This window comes from Malaclemys terrapin, chromosome 4, assembly GCF_027887155.1.
Source record: "Malaclemys terrapin pileata isolate rMalTer1 chromosome 4, rMalTer1.hap1, whole genome shotgun sequence".
In the NCBI taxonomy this organism is placed as follows: Eukaryota; Metazoa; Chordata; order Testudines; family Emydidae; genus Malaclemys; species Malaclemys terrapin.
In genome coordinates, this window is record NC_071508.1 from 122698708 (window position 1) to 122726580 (window position 27873).

A 27873-nucleotide genomic window follows, 5' to 3' on the forward strand; every position below is an offset into this window, starting at 1 on the left:
GAGTTACATATCTGACAGTAGAATATAGTTTAGCAGAGACAATCACATTGTATTAAACAGGAGAAGCTTTTTCAATGTAGTCAGGCCAGAGATCTTTAGCAAGTAAAATGTACTTGCTAAAGATAAAAGAATTATAGCTACAAGATGAGAATAAACTCATCTAGTTTGTTTCTCCCTCATGAGTCAAGAGGAGAAATTTAGTTTACATCATTTTGCGTTCAGCAACACTTTTTGCATGGGGAAAGGGCTCATTCTTAAATTTACAACTGGATTCCTCACTTGATATATTTAGATGTTAAAGCACAGTTATGCTCAGAATCATGTCACCATCTTATGAAAATTGGCACTTATGCAAAAGATGAAGCCAGATGCTTTCTATAAGAAGTTGATTAACTGATTGCTGTGTACAGTTTGACATAATGTAACTAGGCATTTTCTGGTTCTTTACTGTAAAAGCTGTGACTTATTTAAGACTGCTTTGGCTGTGAAATATATCACATGGATCAGGAAATTTAAAAAAGATAGCAATCATTATGGGGTACAGTTAAAAAAACAGGGTACCAGCTAACGAATTTTCGATTGTTAACTGGCTTTGGGAGACTATTCCAATACTTCCAGAAAAATTTCAAATGTAATCACACACAAAAAGTACATTAAACATATGTATAATAATGCTACAGTATACTTCATTCATATATCCAAACACTGTAGTAAAACTACTGTAATCTATAGGGTTTGAAACATTTCTATACAAATAGTGTACATTTCATGAATGGGAATACTTGACATTTTTGGTTTATGAATTCTTGTATCAAGCAAACTACAAGTACTAAAAATGTTTCTTTTCTTTCCTTCCTGTTTCTCCTCTCATTGTATTAGGATCCAATCAGGTGTGGTGCTAAGCACCCCCAATTCTCACTGAAATCAGTAGAAGCTGAGGCTGCTGATCATTGTGCAAAGTTGGATAGCGGTTGCACAGATTATCCCAGTATTTTCTATTTCTCTTTCTCCCCATCTTTTCTCTTTTTCACTGTTTCTTTTCTTTAAAATCTGTCTGTTTCTGACTGTTGTGTGTATATATATATAAAAATAAAAGAACAAGTCACATCCAGGCTGCTTTAAGCCATTATTTTCTGGGGGAACCAGATAGTCTTTAAGATGCTTTGTGTGAATATGTATTTGGTTCCACTTTGTGAAATTTACTAACATGAAGCTAGCCAGAATCTCAACACAGTGGATTCAAATTTCTGAATGGACACTAATATGCTTTTGGTTTGGTACCATTAACATCGCACAGTAATTAAAGGGTATCTATGAATACTGCTAAAAGGCAACAGAGGGTCCTGTGGCATCTTTAAGACTAATAGAAGTATTGGGAGCATAAGCTTTCGTGGGTAAGAACCTCACTTCTTCAGATGCAAGACTTGCATCTGAAGAAGTGAGGTTCTTACCCACGAAAGCTTATGCTCCCAATACTTCTATTAGTCTTAAAGGTGCCACAGGACCCTCTGTTGCTTTTTACAGATCCAGACTAACACAGCTACCCCTCTGATACTATGAATACTGCTGTTTGTTAATTCCTTAGCACTTGCATTTCCTGCTACTAAAAGTACCCTTTGGCCCCTTTAGAATGGTAATATTTTTGATACTGCTAGCCAAAATAAATTCTTAGGCAGATATGGTCACAGTCTTCTAATATTTAATTGAAAGATTTTGAGGAATATTCTTTGCCTTATTAGTTACATTAGTAATATATTAATTATACCTTGTTTTAGGAAGAAAAGTTGCTGAAAACACTTATACAGCATGGAGTCCGTAGTGGAGTAACTGCCAGTCTCGAAATGGAAGTGGATGGACTGCCCTTCTACAACATACACTCACTTATAATTGAAAAACTGCTGGAGCAGATACCATGATGACTTTTCCCTAACCATTTCTAAACTCTAAAGTTTCTATTAGATTCTCTCTCCACCCCAATCTAACAACAAGGTATGGAAGACCAGAAAAGGCTTGTTCTATATATGTAGGTACTTATATGGTTGTAGCAGGGTGGACTCAGCCCTGCAGCACCTCCTGCTGGTCTCTTAGGGAATTAGCTCGATTTCCAGCCCAGAGCGCCCTCTGCAGTCTGGTGATCCACTACCGCTTGGCCCCCATTTTCCTCCCTGGACTCCGGTGCCCTGTTAGCTGGGGTGCTGCCCCCTGGCAGTAACCCCTTTCTCTCAGGGTCTCCCCTCCCCAGGAAACCCCCACCCACTATCCCCACCTCACCTCAGTATAAGGCTACTGCCAGTCATCATCTAGCCTCACGCCCTGGGGCAGACTGCAATATCAGCCTACTCATCACCAGCAAGGTTGGGTTTGGACCTGCTGCCTTTGCCTACCCCTGGGCTGGCCCTCTGCAACCCCCAGTACCAGTTGGCCTTATGCTAGGCCGCAGCCTGGGGCTTTCCAGGCTGGAGCTCCCCAGCTCCTCTGCCTTTCCCCAGCCCTGCTCCACTCAGGTACCCTATCTCTAGCCCCCTGCAGCCAGGCCCTTCTCCCTCTACAGGCAGAGGAAGACTGTTTGGCCTCTGGCTCACAGCCTTTTTATACAGGCCCAGCTGTGGTTGCTTCCCCAATCAGCCCAGCTTTTAGAGCTTTTCCCCTGCCCCAGCCCTCTCCCAGGGCTGTCTTTAAACCCTTCTGGGCAGGAGCGGGTAACCACCCTGCTACAATGGACTCCATGGGAGGGAGGGATAGCTCAGTGGTTTGAGCATTGGCCTGCTAAACCCAGGGTTGTGAGTTCAATCCTTGAGGGGGCCATTTAGGGAACTGGGGTAAAAAATCTGTCAGGGGGTTGGTCCTGCTTTGAGCAGGGGATTCAACTAGATGCCCTCCTGATTAAAAAAAACAGGCCTTGTACTCCCCGGCGCATACTTCAGGAGGTGTGGGCCGCTTTGCCGCCTGCTGCTTGGGCCTACCTCGACCGGGTCCTGCGAGAGGGCACGCCCCCTCCACCCTGGGCCCTCTGGACCTTTTCATCAGGCCCCTGCCCTGTGGACCTAACTGGCCCCCCCACCCCTTCTCCGTGAGCCGGCTGCACGACTTGCAGCCGGTTCGTTTCCAGACTATGCCAAGAAAACATCTATACACGCTCATGCTCCACACCCTTCACTTCCTCACCCTTGTGTCCCACCCCAACCCAAAGTGGCAGGACCTCCTGCCACCTTTAGAGGGTGAGAAGCCCCAGTGGGCCAGCCTATATTCCACCCTGGTCCCGAGGCCCGCCGGGGATATCAGCTGGCGGCTCCTTCACGGGGCCATGAGTACGGGCGTGTATTTGGCATGGTTTACCCCTGTCCCAGACACCTGCCCCTTCTGCGACGTGAGGGAGACCCTGGCGCACCTTTACTTGGAGTGTGCCAGGTTGCAGCCCCTGTACCGGCTCCTCAAGAATATTCTGTTATGTTTCTGGCTGCGCTTTTCCCCTCACCTCCTCCTCTATGCACTCCCTATCTGTGGCCCCACAAAGTCATGGGTCAACTTCCTCCTGGCCCTGGCTAAAACGGCCATATATAAAACCAGGGAGAGGTGGTCTCCAATGGAGACTCCTGTGACTGTGGGCCCTGTTTCCGATCCTCTGTCCGTTCACGTATCTGGGCAGAGTTCCTCTGGGCGGCGTCCACTGGCTCCCTTGACGCCTTTGAGGAGCAGTGGGTGCTTTCCAGGGTTCTCTGCTCGGTGTCCCGATCAGGCTCCCTTCTTGTTTTCTTTTGACCCTGTGACCACACTCCTATCCCTGTTATTTCATTAGTTGTCCCCCAAAATCAGTTGGGTTTCGGGTCCTGTGGATCCTCGCCTTAGGCTGGGGAGGATCCTTTAGCAGTGGGCGGGCTTCTGCCTGCCCCCTTCCAGGAACCCAGTAGGTACAATGGCCTCCATCACTAGTGTCTGAGCACCTCACAATCATTAATGATTATCCTTCTAACATTGCTGTGAAATAGGGAAGTTTCATTAGCCCCATTTGGCAGATGAAGACATGAGAGCTGGAGAAATTAAATTATTTCATCAAGATCACGCAAGGCGTCTGACACAGACATGATTGCAGCTCTCAAGGATCCCAGGCTTGTGCCTTCACCACAAGACCATCTTTCCTGTTTGATAAGTATAAAACTCTTAGTTATGACTCACTCATACAGCCTATGGCCTTATATAGTAAAAGGTGACCCATGTTTCATGAAAAAAATCAAGTGTCTCTTGCCATTAAATGCAGAAGTGTTATAACCCCATTGCTTGTTCCTGTTTTACTAAGCCACATAGCTGCAACAGAAAGTAGTGCTTGTAGCAACTTGTTTTTTAAAAGACAGTATGGCAAGCAGCTCCAATAAAGGTGCAGGTTAAAAAAAAAGAGGCTTTATGGCAGTGAAAGTCCTAAATGTATCATCTACACCAGAGGTTCTCAAACTGTGGTCCGCAGACAACCAGTGGTCCGTGAGCTCCATTCAGGTAGTCTGCGGCTAGTTCCCTCTAAGGTGCGTGGCTTGGGCAGCCACATACAAGATAATGAAGGGCCACCCATCTAATTAGTGCAGCCGCGTAGGTGGGGTTCCACTAATTAGGTACCTGGACCCTGGAGAAGACGCACATGTAAGGTGATGTGGTGGCCTTGGGGGGGAATAAGGGGTAGGTGGGAGAGGGCAGAGGGGTGAGAAGAGGGGGGTGGTGGAGTGAATTTGGGACATGCAGGGCTGCAGCGACCAGAGAAAGAGGCAACTTTCCCCAACTCCAGGGCTGTGGCTGGCAGGGAGTGACGGCCCTCCTTCCCAGTCTCAGCTCTGTGGCTGCTGTGGCGGGGCAGAGTCCCCTCCCCCCCGTTCCCACTGCCGTGGCAGGGGAGAGAGGGCACAGCCATCGCATTAGAAAGGTAAGACTATTGATATTAAAATACGAGTTGTGTGCCTTTATGTGTAGAACCCAAAACATTAATTATTATTAACGGGTTTTTTTATACAGTGCTTTTATCCAAAGCGCTTTACAATAGTTAGCTAACGGTACAACAACATTTGGAAAGATCATTACGTGGTCTGCCGAGACCCTCAGCAATTTTCAGGTGGTCCGTAGGAAAAAAAAGTTTGAGAACCACTGATCTACACAGTTCCTGCAGCCCCTCTGACTGTGTATTCTTTTGATCGTGAATAAACAAGGGAAGCTTTACCAGAACTAGTGAAATAATAGTAGCATTGCATGACTCCTATGTAAAGCATGGGGAAATAATGAAACTGACATTTTGCAGCAATTTCCCTTTGGTGAGAGAGAGAGGCCTGGTTTGTGTGGGTCTCTCTCACATCTGCATCCACACACAGTCCAGTGTGTGGATGAAGGCACTCCACTAACAGACTGCATTTACTTAACTCTATAACCACCAATTAGCAGCTGTAACAAATGTATTTTACAACACTACATTTAGTCAAGAGTGTTTGTCATAACTATAAAGGGAAGGGTAACAGCCCTCCTGTGTCCAATACTATAAAATCCCTCCTGGCCAGAGACTCCAAAAGCCTTTTACCTCTAAAGGGTTAAGAAGCTCAGGTAACGTGGCTGACACCTGACCCAAAGGACGAATAAGGGGACAAGATACTTTCAAATCTTGGTGGGGGGAAGGCTTTTGTTTGTGCTTTTTGTTTTGGGGGTTGTTCGCTCTTGGGACTACGAGGGACCAGACATCAATCCAGGCTCTGCAAATCTTTCTGAACAAGTCTCTCATATTTCAAACTTGTAAGTAACAGCCAGGCAAGGCGTGTTAAGTTTATCTTTGTTTTCTCAACTTGTAAGTGTTCCTTCAGCTAGAGGATTTACCTCTGTTTGCTGTAACTTTGAACTTAAGGCTAGAGGGGGGTTCCTCTGGGCTCTTTAAATCTGATTACCCTGTAAAGCTATTTTCCATCTTGATTTTACAAAGATGATTTTTACCTTTCTTTCTTTAATTAAAAGCCTTCTTTTTAAGAACCCGATTAATTTTTCCTTGTTTTAAGATCCAAGGGAATTGGATCTGGACTCACCAAAAATTGGTGGGGGGAAAGGAGGGGGATGGTTAAATTCTCCTTGTGTTAAGATCCAAGGGTTTAAATCAGTGTTCACCAGGAAACTGGTAAAGAAGTCTCTCAAGGCTACCCAGGGAAGGGAGTTAGTACTTGGGAGTGGTGGTAGCAAAACCAGATCTAAGCTGGTAATTCAGTTTAGGGGTTCACATGCAGGTCCCCATATCTGTACGCTAAAGTTAAGAGTGGGGAAGGAACCTGGACAGTGTTTGAATTAGTAAGTCTTTATCCCCTCCCATCTTCCATCCAAATATGGGGATATGTCAGATAGCTATTACTGGGAAATACTAAATTTAACACTTTGTTGTTTTTCTCAAAATAATAATAAAAATCCCAGCTCTTTTTCATTAATGAGACTTTAATCTGGTGGTGATGTATAGCATTTTCCTGACAACTGCAGTGTGGCATATGATGTTATATGCAGAGTAAAAGGCAGTCATAGTGAAAATCTGTGATGATAAAACTCCTGGTATAGTCGTGACATTAAAATTGCACCTGTCCGGCAGGATGAATTTCATTAAGCAACACTGAGTTCATGTTTAGAAAAAGAAAACCACAAACACCTCCCTTTCTGTAGGACAGATGGAATTTTAAAGTTCTAAGGGCCAAATTCTGACTCAGTTGCACAGGTTTCAATCTGCTTTTACACTGACAATGAAACTTGGCCCCATGCATGTACCAACTCAGATTAGCCTTATTCTGCTAGATGACAGTTGCATGTAAAATGCCATACTCTTCATTCCAGCTCCATATTTTAAGTGACATGGAAGACTATAAAGTAGCTAAACATAAACAAGGCAACAACTGCCTTCAAGCTTCTTAATCTAAAACTGGTGTGTGCCAAACACCATCTTAGCTCAGGGAGAATGAATAGTTAAAGATGTGTTTGTGCAGGCTGCATTCCCAACAACATTCTAGATTTGCTTTAGTGCAATTTGGAACTGCTGCCATGTGACCTAGAGGGCACCAAAAGGGCAGAATGGAATGGGAAAAGTTTGGAAGGAAGTAATGTTAAACAACAATGATCAGGAGAAAAGTGCGTCTATAAGGAAATCAACCCAGCATCGTGGGAGCTCTCAGCATAAAGAAATTTAAATGAACTAAACAAGCTGAGTGTTAATGTAAACAGACCTAATCCTCTTTTGGGAGTGGGGATATGATTTCTTTTGGCACAAGGAGGGAAGAGAGAATGATCTGAAGTATCACAAATGGACTCTGTGGGCCAAAGCCAAAAGATAGTTACTCCAATCACAGATCAAATCAATACAGGAGGAAAATATAATCAACGCATTATTTATTAAACACATTCCCTAATTATTTCTAGTGTATACTTTCACAGTGATTTTCAGTGCAGCGTTCAGTATGTATTATTTGTTAAGCATACAGACAACACAAATCAGACACAAGATGCAAAAGGTCTGCCTTTGAATGTCTTTTTAAATATATTGGGTATTTACATTGCTGTGTGTTATTGTCTGTCTGTGTGTTGCACTGCACAGAATTAGTGTGTTTTAAGGAGAACTTTGAAAGCAGAAGGTGGATGCCAGGATCAACAGTGCAGGTGGGATTTTAGGGTGTAAGGGGCAGAAGGCAAGAAGGCACAAAAGTTAGACTTCAAAAAGGAGATGAAGTAAAGGTGAGGCAGTATTGATTAGCAAAGCAAAGATGTATAAGAAACAAGATGTGGGTAGGAAGCATTGTGGGAGTCTATACATATGCGATTCTCCATTCTTTTATTGCTAATACATTTCGTTGTAGAATAGTAACTCCCTATGTTTTTTCTGGTCCCTCTGTGTAAACCAAAAGCCATTATGGATCACTTTACATACAATGCATTTTGACACTGCATTCCAGAAAAAGTGGTTCCCTTTATAACAAATCAAACTATAGAATTTTAAAAAAATCTGTTGGGGAACACAGAAGTTAAACTCATCCTGTTCAACACGCTGTCTGCCCTACAATTTATTGTAATTTAAGTGCCTTTATGCTCTGTGCTGCACAAAACACCAGAAACATGGAAAAACACAACAATTCAAATTTTAAACTGGTTAGCGGAGTATGGATTTAAATGAATGTGTATCCTCAAATACTGTGAATCAGTGCACTGGCATGTGGTGTCAACTCTATCTGTGCCCCCAAACTAATGCTTCCTTTGAAGTCCATGGAATAAATAAATTGCCCACTAAGTTCCAGATCGAGTGTCCACTGAAGTCAGTGGGAATCAGTGGCACTGGACCAAGCCCAAAGAGCAGTGGCTCAAGACACAACAGACATTAACTAAACAATCAGTTATGGAAACAAGCTTCATTGTGAATTCTCTTCTAATATATCCCTCATGATTTTGTTGGCTTGTTTCTTTGCTTTTTTAGTTTGGCTGTGTCTTTGCATTCCCTGCTCACTGGTTGTTGCATGGCGTGAGGATGATTGGGACAAAGTTACAGAAATCATACACATATACAAAAAAATGTTCTTTTGGGAAATGTTTATCACTTCATTTTACATAATTTGTTCCATCTTCCACCTTTTCAGCAAGGTGATCGCAGAGTTTGACAGCTTTCTCATATAGTCAATACATGGACAAACAATCAGCAATTAAAGACCATTATGGAAAATTCACACCACTAACATCTTATTTCAGCCAGTCCAGTCATCAGAAAAGCAGTTTCCCCATGACTAGCGCTATACTGAGTCAGTAATATATACATGTGACCTGAGCTAAACTGACCTGGTGTATATTTTCCCTGCCCTATGTCAAGACCCAGGTTACTCAAGGGAACTAAGGAATTCCCCCTGTGGAAAGAGTATCAACTCAGCTCTGCTTACAGTACTGATGAGTTATTAAGCTCTTTAGAATGTAAAGCAGTTGCAATACATTTATAAACCAAAGACTGAAGCCCAAACTTAGACCTGGAAACTTTAGATCAGTCTACCTTTCTAATGGGTGCTAAAGTCTGTCTATACTGGCGATGGAAGAATCTTTCATTTCATTAACAGTATGTAGTTTGTTTAATAACTCTGGCTCTTCAACTGGTACACTGTTGCTTTTTCTGAGGGTTTCTGGAGTTTTCAGCTGGTAGGATACCTGGGGTTTAGTCCTTAAACATCTTAGGCATGTTAAACCAGAGTCTCTCATTTTGACAAAATTCTGGTAGGTGGTCTCATTGGAAAAGCAGTACAATACTGGGTCAGCAACACAGTTAAAACTAGTCAACAAGAGAGAAAAGTGGTAAATATTAAAGATTTTCTCTGCAAACTTGCAGTTGTTCTCAAATAAGCTGCGAATTACCAACAGGATGTGGTATGGTCCAAAGCAAACCAAGAAAATGAGAACTGTGCTTGAAACCAGACGTTTAATTTGGATTTTTGTCTTCTTTTGAGTACCATGGCTCTTGCGGACAACTCGTAAAATGCCACAGTAAGAAAAGAGCAGTAGGAAGAAGGGGAAAAGGAAACCAGCAAAGAAGCGGTAGTAATTGGTATTGTGCTCCCAATCTTTGATGGGATAATGTTCAAAGCATATCATATGACTGTCTGCATCCTTACTAATATCAGCATGCTTAAAGACAAACCAGCTCATCAGAATTTCCTTGCCCCAGATTATGATGCTCACTACCACAGCAGCCTTTATTGTCCGAAACTGATAGAAACGAAAAGGATGTACCACTGCTAGATAGCGGTCAATGGAGATGCAGCAGAGGAAGCCCACACTGATGTAGATGTTCTCATACAGGAGTATGCCACAGATTTTGCACAGATTTTCGTCGTAGGTCCAGTTGTCATGCTGCAAAACGTACTGGAGCCAGAAAGGCAAAGAGAAGATGTAGAACAGGTCTGCTATAGTCAAATTGCACAGATAGATCCCCAGTTCGTTTTTGGCCCTGATCTGTAGGTACCCATAGTACAGCGAGAGGCAGTTAGCTGGGAGACCTACTACAAAGACAAGTATGTATATAGTGGGGGATAAAGTCTGGTGTATGCTGTGATTAATGGTGCACTCATTAGAATTATTAGTCATAGTCTGTGTGAAATCCTGCATCTTCTAGCAGTGACCATACATCTCTCATCAGGGTCCCAAAGAGGGAGATGTAAATTTTAATTTCATCCCGTTTCATAAGTTACTCATTTCTTCCGCACTGTCTTCCTACTGAGGTGGCTGTCTGCCTTAGGATCCTAGCAACCTGAAAGTAAAACATATGAAAGTTCTTATGAGGAATATCACTGAAAAATAGTATCATTTTCAATAAACTGAATTGTCCTAGCCCTGAGCTCTCTCAAGTTCTTTAACACAAGACCTGCCTCAGAAATCTCATAATTTCGGAATTGTAAATACATGAATATAGCATCTTCCACCAAAGCATTTCACTTTACAAACATTCATCAGTTTAGCCTCACAATCATGCTATCAGATAAGGAAATATCTCCATTTTACAGATGAGGCACAGAGATATTAAGTTAGTTGCTCAGGATAACATGCTTCCCGAGGCAGAGTAGTGAATAGAGTCCTATTCAGACTTTGGGTATGTCTACACTACGCGATTAATCCGAATTTATAATTCGAATTTGGGAAACAGATTGTATAAAGTCGAATGTATGCGGCCACACTAAGCACATTAATTCGGCGGTGTGCGTCCAAGTACCGGAGCTAGCGCCGATTTCTGGAGTGTTGCACTGTGGGTAGCTATCCCATAGCTATCCCATAGTTCCCGCAGTCTCCCGCGCCCATTGGAATTCTGGGTTGAGATCCCAGTGCCTGATGGGACAAAAAACATTGTCGCAGGTGGTTCTGGGTACAGCTTCACCCCTCCCTTCCTCCCTGCATGACAGCAACGGACGGCAGAAAACCATTTCGCGCCTTTTTTCCTGGGTGAACACTGCAGACTCCATACCATGGCAAGCATGGAGCCCGCTCAGCTCAAGACAGCAGTCATGAACATTGTAAACACCTCGCGCGTTCTCGTGGAGTTTATGCTGAGCCAGAACCAGAAAAACGAGGCGAGGAGGCAGTGGCGGCGGCAGCGCAGCAACAAGCGTGATGAGGACATGGACACGGACACAGAATTCTGTCAAACCGCGGGCCCCGGTGCTTTGGAGATCATGTTGTTAATGGGGCAGGTTCTATCCATGGAACACCGATTCTGGGCAAGGGAAACAAGCACAGACTGGTGGGACCGCATAGTGGTGCAGGTATGGGATGATTCCCAGTGGCTGCGGAACTTTCGCATGCGTAAGGGCACTTTCATGGAACTTTGTGACTTGCTGTCCCCTGCCCTGAAACGCCAGAATACCAAGATGAGAGCAGCCCTCACAGTTGAGAAGCGCGTGGCGATAGCCCTGTGGAAGCTTGCAACGCCAGACAGCTACCGGTCAGTCGGGAATCAATTTGGAGTGGGCAAATCTACTGTGGGGGCTGCTGTGATGCAAGTAGCCAAAGCAATCACTCAGGTGCTGCTATGAAAGGTAGTGACTCTGGGAAATGTGCAGGTCATAGTGGATGGCTTTGCTGCAATGGGATTCCCTAACTGTGGTGGGGCGATAGATGGAACCCATATCCCTATCTTGGCACCGGAGCACCAGGGTACCCAGTACATAAACCGCAAGGGCTACTTTTCAATGGTGCTGCAAGCACTTGTGGATCACAAGGGACGTTTCACCAACATCAACGTGGGCTGGCCGGGAAGGGTTCATGACGCTCGCGTCTTCAGGAACACTACTCTGTTTAAAGGGCTGCAGCAAGGGACTTACTTTCCGGACCAGAAAATAACCGTTGGGGATGTTGAAATGCCAATAGTTATTCTTGGGGAGCCAGCCTACCCCTTAATGCCATGGCTCATGAAGCCATACACAGGCAGCCTGGACAGGAGTCAGGAGCTGTTCAACTACAAGCTGAGCAAGTGCAGAATGGTGGTAGAATGTGCATTTGGCCGTTTAAAAGGTCGCTGGCGATCGTTATTGACTCGCTCAGACCTCAGCCAAACCAATCTCCCCATTGTTATTTCTGCTTGCTGCGTGCTCCACAATCTCTGTGAAAGTAAGGGGGAGACCTTTATGGTGGGGTGGGAGGCTGAGGCAAATCGCCTAGCTGCTGATTACTCGCAGCCAGACACCAGGGTGATTAGAAGAGCACATCAGGAAGCGCTGTGCATCAGAGAAGCTTTGAAAACCAGTTTCATGACTGGCCAGGCTACAGTGTGAAATATCTGTTTGTTTCTCCTTCATGAAAACCCGCCCCCTTTATTGACTCATTCTCTGTAAGGAACCCACCCTCCCCCTTTCCCCAGCTTGCTTTCAAACCAAATAAAGTCACTATCGTTTAAAAATCATTTATTCTTTATTAATAGATTATAAAAAGAGGGAGGGAACCCGGGTGGGGCTTGGGAGGAGGATCGGTGGGAAGGAAAAGGCCACTAAAAAAGGTTAAAAAAATGACAGCCTTTTGCTTGGGCTGTCCACTGGGGTGGAATGGGAAGGTGTACGGAGCCCCCCCCCCCGCGTTCTTACACGTCTGGGTGAGGAGGAACATGGGGAGGGGGGAGGAGGGTTATACAGGGGCTGTAGCGGCATTCTGTTTTCCTGCAGCCGTTCCTGAAGCTCCACCAGATGCCGGAGCATGTCTATTTGCTCACGCAGCAGCCCCAGCATTGCATCCTGCCTCCTCTGATCTTCCTGCCGCCACCTCTCATCTCGAGCGTCTCTCCTGTCCTCACGTTGGTGCCTCCTGTCCTCACGTTCACTGGCTTCTTTCCTATACTTTGAAACCGTGTCCTTCCACTCATTCAGATGAGCTCTGTCACTGCGGGTGGATTCCATGATTTCTGCAAACATCTTGTCTCGCGTCTTCTTTTTCCGACACCTTATCTGTGATAGCCTTCGGGACGGAGGAGGGAGGCTTGAAGAATTTGCAGATGCTGTAGGGAGGGGAAAAAAGAGAGAATTTTTTAAAAAGATACATTTTGCAGACCAATGCTTATACTCTTTCATGGTGACGAACACTGTTCACATTACATAGCACATGTGATTTCTGTGCAAGGTCGCATTTTGCCTCTTAATACTGAGTGCCTGTGGCTTTGCTGCTAGAGATCACAGGTCCAGGCAACAGAATTCGGCTTGCATGCGGCCATGATAAGGCATTGTCTTTCGGCTTCTGCGCCCTCCTTTCCCACATACCAAGCAAAGCCCGTTGAGTGCTGCGGTTTTCCTGTTAACATTCAGCAGCAGCAGAAAACAAACTAACCCCCCCCCCATCCAATTCTCTGGATGATCGCTTTATCCCTCCCCCCACCGCGTGGCTGGTATCAGGGAAGATCCCTGCAGGAACCAAACTAACCCCCCCGTCCCCGTCCCCCCCTGCCATGAATTCTCTGGGATGATCGCTGTACCCCTCCCCCCACCGCATGGCTGGTAACAGGGAAGATCCCTGCTAGCCAAACGCGAAAAGCTCAGGGCCAATTTCCCCCCCTGCGCTTGGCTAACTGCAGGGAAGGATTTCTTTTCAGCCACAGGCAAACAGCCCAATAGGAACGGCCACCTCTGTCCCCTTAATTAAGTTCCCGTATTTCAACCAGGTTACCATGAGTGATATCACTCTCCTGAGGATTACACAGCAAGATAAAGAACGGATGTTGCTTGAATGCCAGCAAACACCGGGACCATATGCTGCCAGGCTTTGTCAGGCAATGATACCAGATTACTTGCTGCAAGCATGGCGTGGTCAAGTGTCCTACCATGGAGGACGGAATAAGGCTGCACTGCCCAGAAACCTGGTGGCAAGGCTTTTGGGGTACCTCCAGGAGAGCTTCATGGAGATGTCCCTGGAGGATTTCCGCTCCATCCCCAGACACGTTAACAGACTTTTCCAGTAGCTGAACTGGCCACGAATGCATCCCAAGTCCTCAGGGCAAAGTAATCATTAAAAAACGCTTGCTTTTAAAACAAGTTTTATATTTTAAAAGGTAAACTCACCTGAGGTCCCTTCCATGGGGTCATGGTCTTGGGAGGGTTGGGAGGGTACTTCAGTCAGGCTGAGAAAAAGATCCTGGCTGTTGGGGAGAATGGAGTGCTGGGTGCTCTCTGCAAGCTCATCCTCCTCCTCCTTCTCCTCCTCCTCTTCCCCATCCGCAGAATCCTCAGGTGTAGCTGATGAGACTATCTCCGACCCGGAATCCACGGTCACAGGTGGGGTAGTGGTGGCAGCCCCCCCTAGAATTGCATGCAGCTTGGCGTAGAAGCGGCATGTCCGCGGCTCTGACCCAGAGCGACCGTTTGCCTCCTTTGTTTTTTGATAGGCTTGTCTGAGCTCCTTGACTTTCACGCGGCACTGATCTGAGTCCCTATTGTGACCTCTCTCCATCATACCCTTGGAGATTTTTTTAAAAGTTTTGGCATTTCGTCTTTTAGAACGAAGTTCTGCTAGCACTGAATCCTCTCCCCATATAGCGATCAGATCCAGTACCTCCCGTACGGTCCATGCTGGTGCTCTTTTCCGATTATCGGACTGCATGGTTACCTGTGCTGATGAGCTATCTGTGGTCACCTGTGCTCTCCACGCTGGGCAAACAGGAAATGAAATTCAAATATTCCCGGGGTTTTTCCTGTCTACCTGGCCAGTGCATCCGAGTTCAGATTGCTGTCCAGAGCGGTCACAATGGTGCACTGTGGGATAGCTCCCGGAGGCCAATACCATCGAATTGCGGCCACACTAACTCTAATTCGAAATGCTAAAATCGATTTTGGCGCTACTCCGCTCGTTGGGGTGGAGTACAGAAATCGATTTAAAGAGCCCTTTATTTCGAATTAAATGGCGTCGTTGTGTGGACGGGTGCAGGGTTAATTCGAATTAAGGCTGCTAAATCCAAATTAAAGTCGTAGTGTAGACCAGGCCTTTCTTATAGGGCATTGCAGCTATGGCAATTTAATTTCCTGAACAAAATGTACTGACTCAGCAATTTCTGCAAGGAAATTGCACTTTTCAAGCAGTCTCTCCTGCACAGACACAGTTGCAAAGCTGCTTTTCTCTATTGAAAGAATCTTGCCGGGAAAGATTTTCAGAATCCTGTAAAAATCTCTAATAACATATCCATTGTCTCTGCCCTGCAAGATATTCCATTGCAGATCTGCTTAATTACAATGGAGCCTCAAAAAAACCCCAGTCTGCTGCAAGTTTCACTTTGTACATCTCCACTGTACATGGGTATAAATATGTTCAGCTAAGGAACCCTTTTATAATCCAGAGCTCTAGCAATACAAGCCTTGTCTACACTACACAATTTTACAGTGTTTGAACATGGTTGTGAAGAGCTGACTACAGTTTAGCAGTCAATACAGACCACAATAAATTGTGCTCAGCATCAGGCAGCTAACTGATTAAATCCTGATCTCCACCAACCACTAAATCATGGTCAGCATTTGGTTATCTAACATGATTGTTCACAGTTGTGTTCATAGTAAAAGTAAAGGCTTCAGTGTAGATGTTAAGGGATGCAGGCCTGCTTACCTGTGTGAAGATAACCCTTTTTATATGGAAAAAGCAACAGAGGGTCCTGTGGCACCTTTGAGACTAACAGAAGTATTGGGAGCATAAGCTTTCGTGGGTAAGAACCTCACTTCTTCAACCTTTTTATATGGTGTATATTTCCTAAAGCTCAAATTAATATTAGGCAGTTCAAAAAATGCCAGCATTCCAAGGGAGAGTAGAAATGATCTTTAAGCTTCTGCAGGTTTCCTCTCCCTGTTTGATTTCAACCTAGTTGTATTTTTGTTTGTTTCCTTTCATCTCTGTGCAGTGTCAGGTTGTAGGAACCTTCCCAATGTAATGCAACAAAACAAAACTACCCTTTTCTACAGCAATTGCCCCAAACACTGCAGTAGTTGTATTGTGTGCTGAAGTGTTTGAGAATGTTACTGTAGAATTTTTTTAATGCTTTTTATAAAATAATTGTAGTCTTTTTCAAGGAGATAATGGGCTACGGTCCTTTAACGAGGACCTACAAAGAAGTTTAAAAAATGTTACTTCTATATGTGATGAAGATGGTTGGAAGTGGTTTTCCCCCCAGACTAAAAACATTGACCTAGTCCTGCAAAGATTTATGCATGTTTCACTTTACTCACTGTGGAGTAGTCCCACTGAAGTCACAGCGAAGTTAAGCATAAACATGTCTTTGAAAGATTGTGCTTGTGGTTTTTTTTTGGCTTCCCTCCCCTTCCCATCAGGAATATCAGGCCTGCTTGAGGTTTTCTTAGGGATCTCAAATATGTTTGATATGAGCCCTTACATCCTGTGTGAAGGGATGGGCATCTTGAGTGCTTAATAAAGGCATCCAGTCATTATAGAGCCTTCCCAGTGAGACAAGACCAAAACCAACGGAACTAATTACTTGAGTAAGGTTTAGTTATGTGCCTAAAGATTGCAAGACTGGGCCTTAAATTCTAACTAATTGGTCTGTGTGCTTGTTTGGATGACCTGCATACCAGGAAGGCAGCATGAGCAAGAACACACATTTTGGGATGCTGTTTTTACACCTTTCCCCTAAACAACATTGGGGTGCAAAATCGTGGTCCTGTGGTGCAGGAGGACTGTTCAGGAGCAAGTCTTTCTCTGAGAATCACTAGGATGCACTGCAGTGGGTGTGAGGCTGTGACGCTCAGTATAGGAAACATGGCTTCTTGTGCATATTTCACATGGGTGGTTAGAAACCTCAATCCCATTTTCCCTAATCACAATAATACCATTTGACCATTAGGACAGCACATCCCTGAATTATTTGCCTAATCTTGGGTTTTCACTTTTAAGCAGTTATCTCGCTGATTTTATGTTTTAAAGCATACCTGTCAGGAAGTAAAATAATCTTTCATGCAACTTTCATTTAAATGATGATAATTGAAGACTGCAACTTTGGGTAACATGTAACAGATTCAACAAGGTTTGACTCACCTCAGAGGTGAAGGAGGACCCTGGATCTCCCCGTGAGCAGGCTGGAACACTTTCACGCTATTCCACACAGTAATCAGAAACATGAGACACTGGGCCGAATCCTGCTTACCTTTCTCATACCACTAATTTCATTGACTGAAGCTAGTTTTGTATTAGACAAGCAGTATCCAGCGAAGTGCAGAGAGTTTAGTCTCCTGCTTGGCGTTCTCATACAAAACTGTGCACCTCCACTGTAGACAGTGTCATAATTATTTTATGCATTAATCAAATGTGGCAGAAAAAAGGCTCTTTGAAGGGAACAAATCACAAGTATCAATGGTTTGATCTGAAGTTTGCTCTTCATTATGGCCATAAATCTTCTCCCATAGAATAAAAAGTGTGGAAATGTACTACCAAAGTCTTTAATTGTTATCCAGTTTATAACTCTACAGTGAATGCAGATTGCACTGAGACAAAAATCAGATGCAATCTGTATTTGTAAAGTGCTTTGCAAATGGTACTTTTCCTCCAAGGAACTCAAAATATTATTATTATAATATCAGTACTACTCCGTATGAAAACCAAATCCCATAAGTATGAGAAATCCCCAAGTTAGTTGGGTTTGTTTTCTGGAATCCTTTGCCAGAATTCAAAATGGGGGCAGTGTGAAGGCCACAGCAAAAGTTTTCTTGAAACTAGGGTTACCATATTTTGAGCCTCCAAAAGGAGGACACTCCACCGGGCCCCGGCCCCACCCCTAGCCCTGCCCACGCCCCAACTCCGCCCCTTCCCCAAAGTCCCCGCCCCAACTCCGCCCCCTCCCCTGCTTCCCACGAACATTTGATTCGCGGGAAGCCTGAAGCAGGTAAGGTGGGGGGGGGGGAGGAGGCGCGGCCCAGGCTGGCCCCCCCGACGTTTCCAGCCTGGGTCGGCTCGGGCCCTGGGGTGCCGGCCCCGGGCCCGGCCCCCAGCCGAACACCCGTGGCCCGCTCAGCACCCCCCAGCCCCGCCGGCCCGCTCAGCACCCCCTGGACCAGCCCCCGGCCCCCGGCCGAGCACCCCCTGGCCCGCTCAGCATGGCCCGGACCCCCGGCCGAGCACCCCCTGGCCCACTCAGCACCCCCAGCCCCGCCGGCCCCCCGGCCCGCTCAGCACCCCCCTGGCTCCGCCGGTGCTCGGCCCCGCCGGCCCCTGGCCCCCCTGGTCCCTGGCCCCGCCAGCGCTCGGCCCCGCCGGCCCCCAGCGCTCAGTGCCCCCGGTCCCCGGCACCCCCGGCGCTCAGCCCCGCCAGCCCCCGGCGCTCGGCGCCCCCGGTCCCCGGCACCACCGGCGCTTGGCCCCACCAGCCCCCGGCGCTCGGCCCCCAGCGCTCGGCGCCCCCGGTCCCCAGCACCGCCGGCGCTCAGCGCCCGCCGGCCCCCGGCGCCCGCCGGCCCCCCTGGTCCCCGGCCCCGCCAGTGCTCAGTGCCCCCGGTCCCTGGCACCCCCGGCGCTCGGCCCCCGGCACCCCCGGCGCTCGGCGCCCCCAGCCCAGCACCGCCGCCCGCATGTCCCGATTTTCACGGACATGTCCGGCTTTTTGGGATTTCCCCCCGGACGGGGATTTGGAGCCCAAAAAGCCGGACATGTCCGGGAAAATCCGGACGTATGGTAACCCTACTTGAAACAATATTGTTCTAATTCAATTTAAACTTGCATATGGTGGCAACAAGGTTTCCTGCTACTGTACGAAGTGCACTGCCTCCCAGATGTGCTGGAGTGTGTTATCTGAGTGGGGAAGGAGAGGAAATTGGCTTCTATAAAACTCTTTGCCCTGTTACAGCTAAACTATATACTTGAGCTCCTTTTAATGTTTTGATCTCTTTATCACTTAACACATGGTTCAAATATGGGGAAGTCCAGCTTCTTGCTATGCACTGGTCTACTTGTGTGAGGTAGCAGTGAGCCTGTGAATCTAAACAATAAAAGATGAAAAAATTTTCTTCACAGCTATAGCAGAACTAAAATTCATTTGCAAATTTAACACCATTAATCTGGGCTTGAATAGGGACTGGGAATGGCTGGTTCATTACAGAAGCAGCTTTTCCTTTCCTGGAATTGACACCTCCTCATCTATTATTGGGAGTGGACTACATCCACCCTGATTGCATTGGCCCTGTCAACACTGGTTCTCCACTTGCGAAGTAACTCCCTGCTCTCCATGTGTCAGTATATAATGCCTGCATCTGTAACTTTCACTCTATGCATCCGAAGAAGTGTGGTTTTTACCCACAAAAGCTTATGCCCAAATAAATCTGTTAGTCTTTAAGGTGCCACCAGACTCCTTGTTGTTTTTGTAGATACAGACTAACACGGCTACCCCCTGATACTTGATACCATGCAAGTTATAAAGCAAAAACTTAAATATTACCATATAGCATGTGATAAAGATATTATAAGATTAATGCATGCGGCAACTGATAACAATGTGTTCAGACTTTATGAAATACTTGTAAGTTCAATACCTACCTTAACTATACTAACACACGGATGAAACAGACTGGTTTCCAGCAATTAATTTATCAGTGTTTGGCAGCCAACATAAAGTAGAGCAGCCCCAAGGCCAGTGCTGATGGCTCAAGGATCGAGGCGATATAAAGGTTGTTTAAATCCACCATTTCCCCTCTATCCTTCAAATGCACAATGCATAGCCCAGGATCTGGCCCAGAGTACAATATGCATTTTTTCAAAATAAATAATGCTAAAATAACTGCCTGTCATAACAGCTCTTTTTTTGTTTTTGGCTCACTAATCTGGATGCTTTCAGAGAAGAAGGTGGAGAAGAACTTTTTAAAAAGAGTACTGTGGTGTTATGAAACTGACAAATAACTCCCTTGTAAAATGTACCAGAAAAGCAGGAATTGAAGGGAACAACAATAAGAGGTTAAGGCAAAGAGAGTCTGAGCCAACCCAGACAGCAGAAGAAATTAAAAAAAAGAGAGAGAAATGAATAAGTTGCTCTGTAAAAACTGCTTGTGGTGCAACTAAACCTAATGTCTAACCAGAAGATAGTCACTGGTCTACTACCAACACCAATTAGGGATGGTAACAGACAAGCACATTTTACTTAAGATAGCTTTAAAAAACAAAATAGCAGCAGCTGCGTCATTTTTCAGAGCTATGATCTGTAACACTGGCAGCATCTCCCTGCTACTCTGTGACCGCAATCCAGGCAAATTACTTATCGCACTGGTCATCTAATGGTTTCCTCTCCCATCTCTACTCACCCTATTGCACTATGTCTCCTTTTAATAGACTCATCTCAGAGCCCAATTCTCCAAAGGTGGGAAAGACAGAAGTAGACTCTCCTCAACATCTGAAGATGCCCCAATCACTCCTCCAGTTCCTGGTTTAAACACAACACAAAGACAAACATTCACTACTCACTCTCACACCTGCAAGAGGTTCTTTCCTCTCCAGTCTCTCCATATCCTAAACAAAAACGTAGCCAAAAACGTAGTGCCTTCCCAAAGCAGTTAAACTTTAAAAAAAAAAAAAAACATACAAAACTATGCAACACCATGTCTGCGCCAAGTACTGTCTGCTGGCGATGGTATAGGAAACAACATAAAAGCCTTCGCAAACTCAAACTGAATAATAATCTGTAGCTAGGGTGGGTCCTTTGATTTGAATGACGCATTACAGGAAATCCCTCTACACTCTCGCCCACACCTTCAGTCGCGGGGCCAGAGGGCCTATTCCAAAGAGCCTTCCTTAGGCACGTATAAAGTTTGCACTCAGCCCTTCTCACACACAAGACTGATTTCCATGAACAGTTTCGGTAGTAGGATGTGCCTTTGTGCACACAATGGGTTGACTCTGTGGCACTGGATCTCTTGATCTCTAACTGCCTTTACCCCTACCCGTCACACACCAAAGACAGACTTGAATCATTGTCTTTTATTGCAGGAGATGGGCCAAGGTGCACGTTTTAGATCAAAACTTCCCCAAAGCTTGAGGTTGTTTATATTTGGGACTTTGGTTCAGCCCATTGTTTTGATAAAAGTCAGACATGAAGTTCACTTCCAAGTTTAAGGTGAAAAGGGACCATTAGATTGTAGGAGCAGGATTTTATAATTGTACTATGAGAATTAATGTATGATTTGATTTCATCCTGCCAGCCACCCTTTTTGAATAGCAGAAAGGAATGACCCTCTGGAACTATGGGATTCTGTTTCCCATATGCATTACAAATTGGGCCCTTTTTTAGTTCTTTGTTTTAAGGTTTAGTTCTTAAGAGACAGGATTCTGTATTGTGTCGATGTTAAGTTGATTAAAGGAACATTAAAGGCCTGGGCCTCAATGGGAATTGTTTTGGTTATAAAACTTAGCAAGGTTTAATTTACAATGTCTTTTTGCTCGATATGAAATACTGCTGTTTGTATTCTCAAAGGTCTCTGTAAAAGACTGTTTGTGTGAATGAGGAATGCATGCATCAGGAAAAGATAAGGTGTGAAGGCCACTGTTAACCAGATAGTCAAGAAAGGAGGAGCGAAGACACATATTGAGACTTATTGACACCAGAGAACCATCAACGTGCATCCATAAGTGAGGAAGGGCAGATTGATGACCATGAGGTGGAGGCTGGCACCCCTAAAGACAATTGATTAATTCAAATCCGGGACAGGATGATCCTCTCGGAGGTGTTTTGGAATGTTTACATCAAAAGATAACACCAGTTAAGGAGTAACCGGTCATAAAGTGACACAGCAAAATCCATAGACTTCAACAGAGGAAAAAAGACTGTAAGAACAGGGTGCTTTACCATGGGACTTTGGGTTTGTCTTGTCAGTACTCCAGGAGCATCGGATCACAACTGACAGAGCCCAGCTCCCCTCTGCGACCAATCTGGCTGGCCACTAGATTGATCCAGATTCTGGACTGGTAACTATAAACATAGACTGGTGGGAGTGAGTGAGTGAGTGAGTGAGTGAGTGTGAAAAGCATATGCTAACTGCTGTATTCTCAATAAATGCGGCATGTTGCCTTCTCCCCGATAAAAGATCTCGTGTGCTTTGTTTAAGCATAACAAGATCATCTAGTCTGACCTCCTGCACATATCAACACCACCACCACCCAATACCTGCACACTACATCCAGCAACTGAAATTAGACCAAAGTATTACAACTCTCAGAAGACTATGCTACTGTGGACCACAGGCAGAGAATAGGACGGAATGAGGCACACAAGTGCCAGCAGTCCCTGCGGTCACAGGGAACTGATTAAATGAGATATACCCAGATGATCCTGGCAAGCAACCCACATCCCATGCAGCGGAGAAAAGCAAAATCCCTCATGGTCCCTGCCAATCTGACCTGGGAGGAAATTCCTTCCCAGCCCCATATATGGTCATCAGTTAGTCCCTAAGCATATGAACAAGAAGCAAGCACCTGAGAGAGTATTCTCAGTACAATCTCAAAGCACCAGCTCTCTCCATTCAGTATCCCATCTCCAGCAATGGCCTAAATTTTGGGGGATTGTATCCCAGATATTAGTTTTGGCTTATGGTGACTGGGGAACAGATTGGATGAGTAGCCTAGTGGGGGGGGAGGGGAGAGACTAGAATGGGGCACCAGAGGAGCCTGGGAATGGAAGCTGGGGGCAGGGGATGGAAGAGAAGGGGATTAGGACCACTAGAACACACTCCTCTCCAGAAGTTGGAATGGAATCCAAGTTTCCTGATTCACAACATTGCTTCTTTGTCAGCAAACATCTGTGAGAGCAACTGGTAAGGTAGTGTATCTCATGCCCTTGTAGTGCTGATCCACACTGAGGATGACAACATATTATTTCTATCAGTTACTTCATTAGGTAAAGTGGCAGAGGTCTGGGCAATGGATCTAAAGGTTCCAATCCTGCTGATGACCCATGTGGCACCATATTGACATCCACATGATGCAATTTCTGTTTTTTCCCGTTTGTTTTTATAAAAACTTGGTGACTTACACACAAACTACTTTAAAAGAACATTAATGTTCCAAAGTTGAGCACTCAAAAGTTAAGAAATGGCAGGATTAATGTTGCCTGTGCAACCTTAATTCAGCCCTGTGCATATGCATTATGATACTGTGATTACCTTGCCTCGCATAGCTGACACACCTGGCCTGACACAGCACTACAGTTCAGCAAACCAAGCCCACACGTTACATTTAAATCAGGGATGGGAGGAGTCTTCAGAGCTTTTGGAGATGTTCAGACACTTTTATTGCAATGGCATATTGCAGTCAGGGCTAATCACTTGAGCAAAAAGTACTGGAGGAGAGGGCTGGTTGCTCCTCTGCAGCCATCCCAGAAATAGGGTCCTGAAGTGTGTAGAGAAGGTAAGTGACCCAGCTGCATGGTGAAGCAGCCTGATCAAGAGACTCTCCAGAAGTCCATCCAGAGAACATGGACAGGACATCGAGGTCTATGAACCCATTAACCAAGTTCATTTCCACTGAACGAGCCTCATGAGATCACGCTTCCTTGCAAAACACTCATACTCACCCAGAAAGACTCATTTCTCTGGTAAACAACTAGTACCCTGTGTTGTGCCCCCACAAGCCTCCAAGGTATGGGTGTCAGGTAATGAAAAAATTGGCGAATGATATGAAGACGTACCTCTCACAGACACCACAGTGGCACTGTTAGGTTCAGCAAAAAGGAAAAAATGGTCTAACTACTTCATAGTTAAATGTTTCAGTATTGTTTACACGCTTTTGCTGCTCCAGGCTAGCTCCATACTTCTACCCAACCCTAGGAATATGGGTCAACATTAGCATATGTCTGAATTTTATGCAGTCATGCACTACAACACATAATACTGTAGGTACAGTACTATAAAGTGGGGTGCCCACACTCCCCAGTCTCTGGGATTAAGGTAGAGTATAGCACAAGGGCTTTTGCAATTTTAAAAGAGTTGCATGTGAAGCACCTGATAAACTGCTAAAGAACAAGGAACTGGCTCTACTTTAACACTGATGTGCAAAGCATTTTTGTTAAGTATTTCAATACATAACCAACAGTATATTAGATATTATACTGTCAGGTATGAAGTTCTTGCCCCTACAAGCTTAAAACCTATAACTGCTGCTGCAGCAGGAAGAAAACAAAAAGAATGTTTTTATCTAGGCCCATGTAAGAGTGGCTACAAAGCATTTTGTTTCTGCCTTCTGTTTCTTTTTTATGCATAAAGTCTTCATAGAATCATAGAATATCAGGTTTGGAAGGGACCTCAGGAGGTCATCTAGTCCAACCCCCTGCTCAAAGCAGGACCAATTCCCAACTAAATCATCCCAGCCAGGGCTTTGTCAACCCTGACCTTAAACACATCTAAGCAGGGCCGGCTCTAGGCACCAGCAAAACAAGCTGGTGCTTGGGGCAGCACATTTTTAGGGGCGGCATGGCCGGCGCCAGAATGCCGCCCCTAAAAATGTGCCCCGGCCGCCCTAGCTCACCTCCGCTACTGCTGCCATGGCGCGCGAAACAGCTGATTCGCGCGCCGCTACTCGCCCTCCCTCCCAGGCTCTCAAGCCTGGGAGGGAGGGGGAGCAGCGGCAAGCGAATCAGCTGTTTCGCGCGCTGTGGCGGCTCAGGGTCTCCCCCTCCCTCCCAGGCTCTCAAACCTGGGAGGGAGGGGGAGATCCCGAGCGGCCATTTCGTGCGCCGCTGCTCCCGCTCCCTCCCAGATTTGAGAGCCTGGGAGGGAGGGGGAGAAGCGGCGCCCGCACCGTGGCCACTCGGAGTCTCCCCCTCCCTCCCAGGCTCTCAAACCTGGGGGGGGAGGGGGGAGACTCCGAGTGGCTGTGGCGCGGGCGCCGCTTCTCCCCCTCCCTTCCTCCTAGGCTTGAGAGCCTGGGAGGAGGAGGCAGGGCTGGGGATTTGGGGAAGGGGCGGAGTTGAGGCGGGGCCGGGGGTGGGGTAATTAAAGAACCGGGGGGGCGGCCAAAATTGTTTTTGCTTTGGGCAGCAAAAATCCTAAAGCCGGCCCTGCATCTAAGGAAGGAGATTCCACCACTTCCCTAGGTAACCCATTCCAGTGCTTCACCACCCTCCTAGTGAAAACGTTTTTCCTAATATCCAACCTAAACCTCCCCCACTGCAACTTGAGACCATTACTCCTTGTTCTGTCATCTGGTACCACAGAGAACAGTCTAGATCCATCCTCTTTGGACCCCCCTTTCAGGTAGTTGAAAGCAGCTATCAAATTCCCCCCCATTCTTCTCTTCTGCAGACTAAACAATCCCAGTTCCCTCAGCCTCTCCTCATAAGTCATGTGCTCCAGCCCCCTAATCATTTTTGTTGCCCTCCACTGGGCTCTTTCCAATTTTTCCACATCCTTCTTGTAGTGTGGGGCCCAAAACTGGACACAGTACTCCAGATGAGGCCTCACCAATGCCAAATAGATAGGAATGATCACATCCCTCGCTCTGCTAGCAATGCTCCTACTTATACAGCCCAAAATGCCATTAGCCTTGTTGGCAACAAGGGCACACTGTTGACTCATATCCAGCTTCTCATCCACTGTAATCCGTAGGTCCTTTTCTGCAGAACTGCTGCCTAGCCACTCGGTCCCTAATCTGTAGCAGTGCATGGGATTCTTCAGTCCTAAGTCTTCCTCAAAGTCTTTCTGCTATACCCACTGTAACGGTGTGAGACTCACTGTTGCGGCGCCTCCGGATGGTCATTCAGCAAATGAGCTCACCAGCCTCCGGAGCACCCTCTGCAGGCCGGTGTCTCACCTTGCCGCTGGCCCCGGTGCCCCTCCCGGACCCTGGTGCCCTTTTCTTTTGGGAGCTTCCCTCTGGCAGTACCCCCACAATTTCTGGGTCTCCCCACCCAGGGGAACCCCTGCCCACTATCCCCACCTCACCTCAGTATAAGGCTACTGCCAGTCACCATCTAGCCCCCGTTCACTGGGGCAGACTGCAGTTTACAAGCCACTCATCACAGGCAAGGGGGGTTTGGACCTGCTGCCTCCGCCTACCCTTGGGCTGCCCCCTGCAACCCCAGTACTTATTTGGCCTTGCACAAGGCCAGCAGCCTGGGGAGTTGCCAGGCAGGAGCTCCTCTCGCCTTTCCCCACCTCTGCTCCACCTCAGGTACCCTGGTACGCTCCCCAGCAGCCAGGCCCGTCTCCCTCCACAGCTAGAGGAGACTCTCTTTGAGCCTCTAGCTCACAGCCCTTTTATAAGGGCTAGCTGAGGTCTGTTTGGGGCATGGCCCCTAGCTGTGCCTGCTTCCCCAATCAGCCTGGGAGCTGCTTGCTCCAGCCACAGCCCTCTCCTGGGCTGCTTTTAACCCCTCAGGGCAGGAGCAGGTGACTATTCCGGTACACCTGCCTTCCAGTTTTTCTCCACTTCTTTTTTTACATTAGAAAGATCAGGTCTGCTTTTCTTTTCTCTGCAGGATGATCTTGCCAAAGACCTACAGCAAAAAGATGAACTTTTTTTTTTAAAATCTGACACCACCTTCATTCAGCCTAAAGGAGAAGTAAAGGGCAGAAAACAAAGCCAAAATGCTTCCTTATCTTAAACTTGAGCCCAGCCTAAAACTTAATTCAGATCTGAACATTACCCACTCAATGCTAGTCTGTTTTATTAACTTGTAAATGGGCCCCTCTTACATGTATTCCTATATACAATAATAATGACTCATGTATTTGTTTCAGTGGGAGGGAACCATTGAATTATTCTGTAATTTATACATTCCTTGACTTTTGTCATCCCTACTTGGCTTCATTTATAAAAATCTATTGTAAAAAAGGAAGCCAGCAATATTTTTTAAAACCCCGTATAAACAATTGATGAATTATTCTACGTACAATTTTCCTGGAACACAGACACATAATTACTCATTGCATCGGCTAAACTTCTTCACTCATCACTCTCTTGATTTCCTGTTAGGATGTCAACAAGTGGGAAAAACTTTCTCAATTAAATCCTTCAAATCCTAAACCTTTGGGCGCAGAGGATCTGGAATTTCTGGGAGTAGCTAAAACAATGAGGAGTACTTGTGGCACCTTAGAGACTAATGAATTTATTTGGGCATAAGCTTTCATGGGCTAAGGGTTTTAGCCCACGAAAGCTTATGCACAAATAAATTTGTTAGTCTCTAAGGTGCCACAAGTACTCCTCATTGTTTTTGCTGATACAGACTAACATGACTACCACTTTGAAACCTGTGAGTAGCTAGTGTCAGGGGATAGCTATCATAGGGGAATGATTGAAAGGGACTCAGGGACTGAGTGCATCTATTGTTAACCTGCAAGGTGATGTTAGGCCTGGCATAGCCCAGAGGAAAGTGCTTGAATGGCTCAAAGACTGACAGTGTCAGGGAGCCAACATGCAGCTACCACAAGGAAGACTCCCGCTTGTTGGCAGCAGTGGGTGCCCTGAGAACTGTCACAACTACATATTACCATCCTATCTGATCCAGTCCCAGGCCGACCCACACAAGAACGTACATGCCCATCCTATTCCATCAAATCCACTATTATCCAACACCCAATCATACTGTCCTCTTTGATATCGTTCAGTACCAGATCACCTAGTACCATCCAATGTTGTCATAACTAGAAAGGGAAGGGTAACAACCCTCCTGTATACAATACTATAAAATCCCTCCTGGCCAGAGGCACCAAAATCCTTTTACCTATAAAGGGTTAAAAAGCTCAGGTAACCTAGCTGACACCTGACCCAAAGGACCAATAAGGGGACAAGATACTTTCAAATCTTGGGGTGGGGGAAGGCTTTTGTTTGTGTGCTCTTTGTTTTTGGGTGTGTTCGCTCTTGGGACTAAGAGGGACTGGACATCAATCCATGTTCTCCAAATCTTTCTGCACAAGTCTTTCATATTTTCAAACTTGT

The 27873-nt window shown here is 46.0% G+C and overlaps 2 protein-coding genes across 12 annotated transcripts in view; one reads left to right on the forward strand and one right to left on the reverse strand.

The window, feature by feature from the left end:
- DGLUCY (D-glutamate cyclase) overlaps positions 1-4271 on the forward strand; it is a 108115-nt gene extending 103844 nt beyond the window's left edge. For 4 of the 7 annotated variants that reach the window (XM_054026214.1, XM_054026215.1, XM_054026218.1 and 1 more), the window contains one exon: positions 880-1069. In XM_054026214.1, coding sequence (XP_053882189.1) covers positions 880-1047 — 168 coding nt within the window. In that variant the 3' untranslated portion in view covers positions 1048-1069. Of the gene's footprint in view, positions 1-879; positions 1070-1775; positions 3742-3986 lie in introns of those variants that run through there. The other 3 variants (XR_008444750.1, XM_054026216.1, XM_054026219.1) reach the window with 3 other exon arrangements.
- A 3139-nt stretch (positions 4272-7410) lies between these two features.
- GPR68 (G protein-coupled receptor 68) overlaps positions 7411-27873 on the reverse strand; it is a 42416-nt gene continuing 21953 nt past the window's right edge. For 2 of the 5 annotated variants that reach the window (XM_054026765.1, XM_054026767.1), the window contains exon 2: positions 7411-10258. In XM_054026765.1, the coding sequence (XP_053882740.1) occupies positions 9025-10116 (1092 nt within the window). In that variant the 5' untranslated portion in view covers positions 10117-10258 and the 3' untranslated portion in view covers positions 7411-9024. Of the gene's footprint in view, positions 10259-19494; positions 19579-20252; positions 20372-20412; positions 21999-27873 lie in introns of those variants that run through there. The other 3 variants (XM_054026766.1, XM_054026768.1, XM_054026769.1) reach the window with 3 other exon arrangements.